Genomic DNA, 11,580 nt, shown 5'->3' with positions numbered 1-11,580 from the left:
GATGTAAGATCTAATATATGTCCAAAAGTCGCGAACCCATTTTCAAGGGCAAAAATTTGTGTGAGACCGTCTCACGGATCGTATTTGTGAGACGAATCTCTTATTTGGGTCATCCATGAAAAAATATTACTTTTTATTGTGAATATGGGTAGGGTTGACCTGTCTCACAGTCTCACAGATTAAGATCCATGAGACGGTCTCACATGAGACCCACTCTTTTCAAGTTGTGGAATTCCCACTTGCACGAATAATTTCTCCATTTCCGTGGTTTCTTACGTCAACTTAGTCCTAGGATTGGTTTCCATTTTTCTTTTTCTTTTTTAAATATTTTTTTTATTTGAATTGATTTTATATTTTTTATTTCAAGTTGTTCTCCGAGCACAACTTATTATTAAAAATTATATTTTTCAAAACAAATCATTTGATGTCCTGAAGTAGAAAATCATATAATTTTATATTAATCTTGAAGTGGCACAATACGATTTAATATTGATATTTAGCAAAATCTAATATATATATCAATATTTAGGTAGAATATTGACTTTAGAATTGATAATCTAGACAGATCTATGATTTAAAAATCCAACGATATGTCTCCAGTCATGCCCTATTCTCTTGCCCGGCTGTGAAATCTTGTTGGAAAAGAAGCTGGTTTTGGTCTTCTCTTAAGCAGTTTCGCCACTTAGATGTGTTTGATATATTTCTAGGGTTGAAGGAGAAGCTGAGCAAACCTGATTTCGAACTGTTTATCATGCGTACTTGGGCCACTTGGAATGAGAGGCTTCGCTATCTTCATGAATGTAATGGCAAGGCTCGAGAATTGGATGCTGATTGGTGTGAAAATCTGCTCGGGGAATTCCGTGCTGCACATAATTTTGTTATGAGCGGCACAGAGTCAACTTTGATCAGCTCTCCAAGCACTTCGTCTGCCCCCGTTAGTTCACCAATTCCGGTTGGATGTGGATGCAGCTTATAAAGAGGGATATCCTAGTTGTGTAGTCGGTGGTGTGATTCGTGATCATGAGGGACAACCGATTTTGGCTTTCGGAGAATTGATTGACAAGGCCCAATCTATTACAATGGCTGAGCTTCTTGCCATCCAGGTTGGCTTGAAAGTCGCTAGGCAGCACAACATTCAGATTCATCAAATCACCTCGGACTCTCTTCTTACAGTGCAAGCAGTCACAAGGCCAGAAGAGGATCTTAGTTATGTGGGTTCAATTGCTACGGATATTAGCATACTTATGGAGGTACTCGAGAGCCCTCATCTTATTCATGTTAGGAGATCGGCTAACCGGGTGGCTCACTCGGTTGCTGCTTTTGCTTTTTCATCCTCCTCTCATTTTGTTTGGGAGCATGGATCTTTTCTTTCGTGGTTGATTAAACTTGTAATTGCGAACCTATCTTCTTCTTAATAAATTACAAGAGTTCAGCTGTCAAAAAAAAATCTAAGCTTGGTTGATATTCATTATGATTAATGATCAAAATTAATATTTGTCAATATTTTTAAAGATTATAGAGCTATAACAACTCATTATTGAAATATTCAAAAATGAAATGAGCAAGAGAAATTAAATCAAGTTTGATTTTATAACAAAGTTTAAACTCAAAATAATCCCTCTAAAAACCGATTAAATATTTTATAAATCATTTAAAAGATATGGAAGTTAAAATAATAAATACGATTTGATTGAAGCATTTATCAAACACTTTGTATACAACATTTTGGTATTTGAAAGAGACATAAAATATTTCAATAATATGTCTAAAAACAGTAACAATAATAAGTAAATGTGATAAATAAATATGTATGAATTTTTTGTTTATGGATATTCAGATATTAACAACTCATATTTAACCCCTGATTCCATTAAGAAGATATCATTAGAATACTTTGATTTAGACAACTTATTGTACAAACTTATTTCGACTTAGAACTTATCTATTGTCTAATCGAAACTTCCAACACACTCTCGACTGTAGGCCGCAATCTCACAATCTGCATAAGTTTTAACGTCTCTTGTGCTAAGACTACAAACACAATCTTTAACGTTGAAACGTCTGCCTTTCTTTTTCTTAAAATGTGCTAGAGTTTTTTTTTTTTTAAAACCTCCCTAGCATCGGCCGAACCACAAAAATTACATAAAATATTTTGGACATCATTTTAAAATAAACACAACCAACTATATATTTGAGAAATACATCACATACTATAATCTCTCAAAAATCACTCAAAAGCATAAATAAAAAGTCGTAAAAAAAATCTTTAACATAAATCATAATCGTAAATGCGGAAAGCTAGAAGCGTTGGTCCTCGGGTCGTGTGCACCTTCAGTCCAGTCAGGTCGACCATCAAGACCTCCCATAACATTTTTATCATAAACACCTGCATCAATCACACCTAGTGCGTCTAAAGACTCAACATGTTATATTCTTGATAACAAGTAATATGTATAAAACCACACGCAACAGTGAAAAATACTTGTACTTAAATTATCGTTTTCATGAAGATGCATAAACTTCAAACATGAACATTTTCGTAAACCTTTTTATGATGCATAAAAACATTTTCATAATGATGTATCAACTTTAAACATAAACATTTTCATGACATGCATAACATAAACATTAACCTTTTCCTATTCCTCAAAACATGACATAAAATCTTTTATCATGATCATAAACATTTTCCTTTTCCTTTGTTGAATTCAGATCGTTAATTGTGACTTTCCTCACATGACATGATCGATGGATCCATCTACATATAACCACAGTACTGGGCGGCGGGGACATCAGCGACGCTCTCACCGGTCAACTGAGCCTTGGCCTAACATGATCGAATAGAAATACGATCGTCGGGGCTCCCTCTGGGGCCTTCTCCCATAAATGGGCTCCCTCTGGGGCCTTCTCCCCTCACGATATTCTCATTCTTCCTCAAACCTCATAACATCATATTCGCAATAATGGAAACACGATCGTCGGGCTCCCACTGGGACCATCACCCTCACGACATCGCCATTATTAACGAATTAGTCACAATCACTTCACCTCCTTCAACATTTTTCATTCACATCACTTTATAAAAATCATGAGTAACATAACATTTTTCATTTTTGAAACCAAGCATGCAACATGTATTTTAAATGTCTTCCTTAAATCATAAAAATCAAACAGACATTTAAAAATCATAATTTCATCGTGAATATTTCATAAACATTTAAAAATAATCATTTTAACCTCAAAACATTTAAGATAACATTTTGACATATTAAATCATAAACATATAAAATTCCCTAAACATTTAAAATATCATTTTAACTTATAAAATCCCATAAACGTTTAAAATATCATTTTAACATTTAAAACTCTATAAGAATCCATAACTATAGAGAATAATCATATTAGCACATAAAACAGCATTCAGGGCACTGCCATGACGTTTACTACTTTTTAGGTGTGAAAAGACCGTTTTACCCCTGAACGTATAATTTTACGTTTTTGAATATTTTTTAATTTTATTGACTCTAACATGTCCCAAATAGTTATTTAAGCCTACATGAATTTTCTCATATTTTTATTTAGTCTAAATCGAGGTCTTTTAAATTAATCTTTAAATGTGGCGTATTAATGCGTTTTAATCCCGAATTAAACCAAACCTTAATATAAAATTCCCAAATTCAAAACTTAAACTTATAATAATTATTTAAGCTGAAACCTAATTTTTCATAATTTTATAAAGCTTAAAACTAGACTTTTCGATTAACTCGTTAATTAGCGTTTCGTACGGCGATTAAATCCCGAATAAATCCAAAACTCGTTATTTTGATCCCAAATTTTTAACATAACATTTTAAAGATTTATTCTACCCTTAAAAGTCATGAGCCACCCCAGTGGACCCATGGATTCAATTTTTGTCTAATTAAATTCGAAATTGACACCTTATCGAACACACCGAGCCATCTCCTAATTTACTCGAGCCACGCCCGAGCCACCTTGAGCCAAAACCTAGCCAACCCATCTAGGCACCCTCCTGAGCAACCCTGACCCATAAACCCTAACCCTAGCTCACGCCCAAGCCCTGCAACCGAGCCACAAAAAGCTGCACGTTAGCCCTTCTTTGCCCAAGACTCCTAGTGACCCTAGGACTCCTCTAGCCATCTAACCACTGATCATCCACGACCCTTACTGACCCTATACCAGTCCCAAGCCCGAGCCACCCCCAGCCCAAGCCCCTGAGCCGCGCAACAAGACCCTGCGCAGGCCATCTCCTAGCCGCAGCCCCTCCCTCACGTGAATTAGGAGTTTTTCAATGCTAGGACTCCTCCATCCTCTAGACCCAGACTCCCTCCACCTAGCCGTCCCTGTACCACCCTCTAGACCTTCCTGCACCATGCCTGGACACGCGCACCAGCCTAGGCGCTTGCACCAGCAGCACGCCACTTTCTTCTTCAAGTGGGTCTCGCGCGTCTCCCCTTCTCCTCTACGTACAGCAGTGCCCAGCCGCCCTAGGGCTCCTCCTAGCCTCTCTACACGACCCTAGCCAAGCCCCTACCAGCCCTGGCCGAGCCCCCTAGCCCCATGCAAACCATCGAGTTCCTTGGACCCCCGCATGCACACACAAATTCTTCATATACCTCACGACTCTCTTCCCTTAACCCACGTTTTTCCAGCTTTATTTTAAGAAGTTGAGCAGCATAATCATGTGTTTTAGGACCCTTAGAAACGTGTTTGATCAAAGCCTAATTCATGGCAGCCCTTTAAACATCATACAAGCATGGTTTTGAATCAATAAACACAAGTTAGACACATGCCTATGTATAGTTGCGAAAATTGTGAGTGGTGTGACTTGTTTTTATGCAAATTCATAAACAATTACATAATATGGTGTGATGATGAGTAAAGGAAGAATATGGCGTGCCTTTGCGTTTTAAACGCACGATAAAAACGTTGACGATCGAAGAACGACGACGAGGGACGACGCTTGAAAAACTCTAGCAACTTTGATGTTTTCTTCTTCAAACTTGTGTGTGCCGTGAGTGGGGTGGGAGAAAAGAGTTTTGGAGAGAATTTGTAATTGTAGGGGAAAGTGAGGCGTGTGTTTTAGGGATTATGGGGTGGGTTATGGGGTTTAATTGTATATTATATAGTTTAATTAAAACTAATCAAGTATTGGGCCTATTAAGGATTTAATTAGGTCCAATAGTCTTGAATTAAATACTAAAAATTATTTTGTTTAAATAAGTTTGTGAATTTAATAGCCGGGTTGCCAAGACTTTTGCATTTTTGTTAAAAATCCAACACCGATAAAATTTACGTCTCGACGTATAAAATCCCCTCAAAACCCTTATTTTCAAGAATACTAAAAAGCATCGACCACATTTTAAATAATTAAAAATAAATATTTAATAAAAACATTTTACATTTTTCAGCCATCGGTCCCCGTTCCTCGATCGTCACTCGAATAACCTTTAAAAATATATTTTAATACAACCATGTAGAAAAATATATTTGAAACATATAAATATGCACAACATAATTAATTAATACAATTAAAACATTTAGTTAAAATACAAAGAATTTAATAACTCAAATGCATGTGGTTCACGTGGACCTTTAAATTTTCGGGGCGTTACAAACGTCTTGTGTAAAAATTGTCACTCAACCAAATTTTGAAGCTCAACTATCATGTGTACGTGTGAGTGATTCGTGTGTGTGTGAGAATTTAATCATTTACAAAATATTTATCTATCAAATATATCATCACACACTTCGGATAACTCTTACTAGGCTAATATATCTATTAATACTCATCTTCTTTGATTTGCTCTCATTCTAACTTATTTTTCTCGTATAAGTTGTTTATGATCTGAATCTCCTTCAAAAGCTTTTTGTTTGATCTTCAAAGTGTTGTATTTATGACATCCAAAAATGATATAGACATTAGACACAAGAATATGATCGTTTGAAAATGTTATGTACTGTTTCTGATATTGAAACGATCATTTTTGTCTTACTGGCCACTTTTTAATATCCGGCTGGCAGCTGGACTTCAATAGTGGTCCGGTCGGATTTTGGCGGCTAAACTTCCATAGTGGTCCGGTCGGATTTTGAGCGGCTGAAGTTTGATCAAAGTCTAGCTGGTTTCTTCTCTTGGTTATAACTCTTGATTCGTCGATTTTTTTTAGAAAAGTGATTAACATGAAAATTGTAATAATTTCTATTCTATTTCCATATAATTAACAATATTTAATTTCGAGTTTGTATGAGAAAGATATGTTCGAAATATAAGCTCGCTAGATTTTCAATTTTACTAAATTTGAGTTTCATCTTCTCAAATCTTCTAAATTGACATCTAACAGTTGCAAAATTGAGTAAATATATTAGAAACACAATGACAAGTTAAATTAACATAAAAATCCATATTGATATTGTTTCCGTAACCCAACAATCTACTCCTTTCTGATGATCATAAAAATTGGATAAAATCAATCTTTATGCTTAATTTATGCAACCCAACAATATGCATTGTGTCGATAAATATATTTATAAGATTTTAAAATTTTAAACACAAAGATCGATTTTAAAACAAATCAAGCACAAAGATTGATTGATCCTTACTTTTAAGAGGCATCCTTGTCAACGGGAGTTGTTGCAAAATTTATCTGATAGAATTGATAGAACTGATTGCAAAAAATTATCGGCTAGAAATCAATATGCAACTTGAGCTTATGATGTTGCCTGGCACGAACTCAAAACGAGAGCACGAAGGCATGGCTCCAATCAACCGTCAATTTTGACGATATATTGAAGATAATGTAGAGGATGATACTGTTACCGAGGCTTCTCGATAATCGAATTATATAGAGAATTTTTTTATAAAAGTATATTGTTATGTAAAAAGATATTAGTTAGTAACACATACTATATATATTTTCTCCGTACAATCGAATTATAAAAAAAATATTTTTGTATTGTGAATTTTTTACTTTTCACTTAAAATGTGTGTTGTTTAGATTAATTGCACGAGCATTTGATGGAAAATTTGTGCTAAAAATTAGGTATGTCTTATAAGCCTATGAAATGGGTCAATTAAGTAAAAAATAAATTTTCTGTGAAACAGATCTAGTATTTGAATTATCCATAAAAAAAAATTATATTTTTTTACTTTTTACTTAATTATAATAAAAAGATTCATNAATTCAAATATATGTTTTTTATTTTTTTTATTCAAATTGAAACTAAACTCTATTGAAAACATAAATTAAATTAAAATTTTTGCATTGATTATATAAATCAATTTAATTTGTGATATGATTTTGTGTTATTATGATATATTTAAGTTTTATTACAAATTGTATAAATAAATTTTAAATATAAATGATTGCAATGTTCAGCATCACTTATATATAATCATTTGAAAGAATTAATGCATTGTAGTTTTCTTCCAAAACCGTATGTATATTATATATCTTGAATTGTCTTATTAAAAATTCAAATAAGAGAGTACAAGAAAATTAAAAGAGATAGATTCAAAAGAATTTCAAATGGACATTTAATTACCCTCAATAATCATAAATGTTTGATACCAAATGCATTCAATTTGAGATTTCTATAATTTGAAAGAGTTAATATATGGTATAATTTTGTCAAAAACATCCAATGTATAATTTTTATCCATTGGGATGTCTTATTTGAATTTTAAATTATAAATAATACAATATTGCATCTTATATTAGAAATTAATTTTATTCTATTTATCTTACTAAATTTATCTACTCCAAAATTGAATTCTGAAATGATTACTCTTTTCAGCATCATATCTGAGTTGAATCCTTCCAAGATGTAATGTTCGTTTAAATTTAAATTTGTTCGTTGTTATGAACTACCTACATATGGAAACAACGAGACATTAAGTTTGAAATATGACTTTCATGATCGAAAAGTAAAAAATATTATTCATCTATTTATACAAAATTTTAATTATTACGTATTTACTAATGTGATAATTTTCTTCTATATTACAAAGTTCATGGATACATGATAATATAAAATGTCCCGTAATGGAAATGATTAAACCAATTTTAAATAAAGTACGCATCTTATTAGAAGACATCTTATAAAATTTATTGGCATTGTTTTGGAATACACATAGTAAATGTTAATAAAATAACTTTTCTGGTTTATACATAATTGATTTTAATCACATATTTCATTTTTCTTTAGGAAAAATAGGCTGTTGTGTATATTATGAAGAGATTTTGTAGATAAAATCACAATCCATTTGGATAAAAATATCGATGAAACAATTATTGTTACCATTCAAATGTGTCAGACACGTGCCATGTCACAAAATTGTTTGTGAATGTGGATTTAGACGAAATTACTGAATTTTTTAAAAAATATTTTTCATTTATTTTATTGAATTTGATTTAAAAATATTTTTTTATAACATGTTAAAAAATAATAATATATATTTTCTCGAAAATTAAAGAATTAAATATGTATTAAGGTTGGTGGTCGACATCAATACATTAAACACGATTAGCATCGTGTCATTGTCTTAGACTAACACAATCTAGAATTTTAATATATGATAGTGATTATTAGCAAAAAAATTAATCGACATGCGTTGTATTTAAGAAATTTTTTTAAAATTAGCGAAAAAATATTTTTATTTTATTTTTTATAATTATATTATTTTTTCAATTTAAATGTCTATTCATTTTTCACTAATTTTTAATAATATCATCTCGTACATCACACGTGTTAAATACTAGTATTTTATCAAAATAAAATGATATCTCTAATAATTAAATAATAGTAAGTTGTTTTAAATAAGTTTAAAGATTAAAGAAAAAACACTGCCTTTCGTTGAAGCTTTGAAGCGTTCAAAGAATGGAGCCTTTCAACGAATTACAGCTTGAATTCATCAACATATATACATATAAACCAAAAACAAAGTATATATCAGCAACAATGCCCATTTCCGCCATTGGTGAAGCTTAGATTCCCACAAAAGAGAATGAAACCAGCAACCATTGAAATCTTGTTCATCCTCTTCCTCTTCTTCTCCAATATCCCTGCAACTCTTTCGGTTTCGTTATCATTCAACTTCTCCAGCTTCGGATCTAACGAGAACAATCGCTTCATCAACGCCACAGGAGATGCTTACATCTCACCCCAAGGGATTCAGCTCACCCCGAATGAACTCAGTGTTTCACAGGTTGAGACAGTGGGCCGTGCCACCTATATTGAGCCGCTGCATCTGTGGGACAAGAATTCCGGGAATTTGTGTGATTTCTCGACCCATTTTTCGTTCGTGATAGATTCCAGTGGGAGAAGCAATTTTGCGGATGGAATCACCTTCTTCTTTGCTCCCGTCTATTCATCCATAAATTCTAACGCTCGCGGTGGAAGCATTGGCCTTAATACAGATAATATTTATGCAAATTCATCTTCCGAGACATTTTTTGCTGTCGAGTTTGATACTTTTCGGAATTATTTAGATCCATCTATCCCACATGTCGGGATTAATATAAATTCCATGGTTTCTATTGCAACCGTTGATTGGCAGAATAATATTACTCAGGGGAGGGAAAATGAAGCTTGGATTAGCTACAATGGCAGTTCGAAGACTCTCAGTGTTAATTTTACAAATTTTTTTAGCAACACAGTCACACACGGTAACCTCAGCCGCGTGATTGATCTTAGAGATTACATGCCTGAAAAAGTTCTGTTTGGCTTTTCTGGTGCAACAGGATCATGGTTTGAGAGAAATACTGTTAAGTCTTGGGATTTTTATTCAAGTTTAACACTTGATATTCCTTCTAGTGTGCCAGCCCCGAGCCCAATACCCGATCCCACGATCAACAATATTGGAGACGGAAATCAAAAGAGGAAGCGGGGAGTCCTGGGATTAGCTATCGGATTAGGCGTTGGATTGCCGATTCTAATTCTTGCTTTAGGATTTGTTGGCTGTTTCTTGAAGAAGAAAAAGTACAAGAAGGAATCAAGAGATACACATGCATATTCTATAGATCCATCGATGGATAACGAATTTCAAAGAGGCACCGGGGCAAAGAAGTTTTTGTGTGCTGAATTGACCCGTGGAACTCATAATTTTGCAGAGGAATTGAAGCTCGGAGAAGGAGGATTTGGTGGAGTTTACAGAGGTTTCTTGAAAGAAACCAATTCATATGTTGCTGTAAAAAGGGTATCAAGGGGATCCCAACAAGGGCTAAAAGAGTATGCATCAGAAGTGAAGATCATTAGTCAATTAAGACACAGAAACCTCGTCCAACTCATCGGTTGGTGCCACGAAAAAGGTGAACTCCTCCTTGTTTACGAGTTCTTGCCAAATGGGAGCTTAGATTCACATCTCTTTAAACATAATTCGGTGTTGACATGGGAAGTTAGATACAAAATTGCGCAGGGATTAGCCTCAGCTTTGTTGTATCTACACGAGGAATGGGATCAATGTGTAGTCCATAGAGATATCAAGTCAAGCAACATCATGTTGGATTCAAACTTCAATGCCAAACTCGGTGATTTCGGTCTAGCTCGACTCGTAGATCACGAAAAAGGGTCACAAACAACGATGGTGGCAGGGACCAGAGGGTACATGGCACCTGAATATGTGATCTCCGGCAGGGCCAGCAAAGAATCCGACGTATATAGTTTCGGGGTCGTTTTGTTAGAGATCACTTGTGGTAGAAAAGCCATTGATGTTGGATTTCAAGAAAATAATATAGTTGTACTAGTGGAATGGGTGTGGAAACTTTACGGTGCCGGAAAAATACTCGACGCGGTGGATCAAGATCTAGGAATCGAGCAAAATGGTGAAGAAATGGAGAGATTGCTGGTTGTGGGGCTATGGTGTGTTCATCCAGATAATCGGCATCGGCCCACAATACGACAGGCGATGAATGTGATGAATTTTGAGGCTCAATTGCCCGTTCTTCCAGCAATGATGCCGGTGCCGATATATTACAGTCCTTCCATGAACATGGTTACGAATTCTGGTGTGAATTACAGTATTAGCGGGAGCGATTCTGTGGACTACAGTCAATACAGTAATTCTTCAAATTTGACCACTTCTTCTTCGGCAGGTTCTGTTAATCAATCTACTGCGTTGCTTAAAACTGCTTGAGAAGTAATTTTCTTTAAAAAATTGTTAATTCTTTGGAGTACGTTGTCAAACCAGTGCTTGATTATAATATATGTAAATATATATATTTTGTCAATGGTGATTGAATTAGTCGTAATAGACATTTCCACACATTTGAGAAACCCATTCCATGAATGTTCAAATTATCAAAATCTGTTAAGGTTGCGTTGGGATATATATGGATCTCAAATGTCTCTATTATTGGTTGAACTCGAAATTCCTCAATATATAGAAGAACTGAATTTGAAGATTATGATCTTACTCGTCGACAATTAAAAAATATATTTCAATATATTTGAAATTAATTATCCAAATACAATAATTTTTTTATTGCTAGTATGAAAAGATACCACCACATGCATTTAATTGAAAAGGTATTATCCAAATAAATAACAAAGAAGATGGTTGATTAC

At 34.0% G+C, this 11,580-nt stretch overlaps 2 protein-coding genes across 2 annotated transcripts; both read left to right on the top strand.

Moving 5' to 3' along the window:
• The first annotated feature begins 751 nt into the window (after positions 1-751).
• On the top strand, positions 752-1,415 carry LOC140987711 (uncharacterized). The gene is made up of 2 exons (XM_073456347.1): positions 752-860; positions 970-1,415. Exons 1-2 carry the CDS (start codon positions 752-754, stop codon positions 1,413-1,415), a joined length of 555 nt encoding a protein of 184 aa, XP_073312448.1.
• A 7,530-nt stretch (positions 1,416-8,945) lies between these two features.
• On the top strand, positions 8,946-11,245 carry LOC140988616 (L-type lectin-domain containing receptor kinase IX.1-like). Its single transcript, XM_073457638.1, has one exon. The coding sequence runs from the start codon at positions 9,023-9,025 to the stop codon at positions 11,147-11,149; it is 2,127 nt and encodes a 708-aa protein (XP_073313739.1). The 5' UTR covers positions 8,946-9,022; the 3' UTR covers positions 11,150-11,245.
• Positions 11,246-11,580: the final 335 nt, after the last annotated feature.

The sequence above is a fragment of the Primulina huaijiensis genome, chromosome 11 (genome assembly GCF_012295235.1).
Source record: "Primulina huaijiensis isolate GDHJ02 chromosome 11, ASM1229523v2, whole genome shotgun sequence".
In the NCBI taxonomy this organism is placed as follows: Eukaryota; Viridiplantae; Streptophyta; class Magnoliopsida; order Lamiales; family Gesneriaceae; genus Primulina; species Primulina huaijiensis.
The sequence above is the reverse complement of the archived record's forward strand: the minus strand, read 5'-3'. Positions and strand labels throughout refer to the sequence as shown.

Excerpts from the sequence above, each read along its gene's own strand:
- LOC140987711 (XM_073456347.1), top strand. The coding sequence starts at position 752 with ATGCGTACTTGGGCCACTTGGAATGAGAGGCTTCGCTATCTTCATGAA. Across the intron at positions 861-969 it reads AAATCTGCTCGGGGAATTCC|CTTATAAAGAGGGATATCCT; the intron begins GTGCTGCACATA and ends ATGTGGATGCAG.
- LOC140988616 (XM_073457638.1), top strand. The coding sequence starts at position 9,023 with ATGAAACCAGCAACCATTGAAATCTTGTTCATCCTCTTCCTCTTCTTC.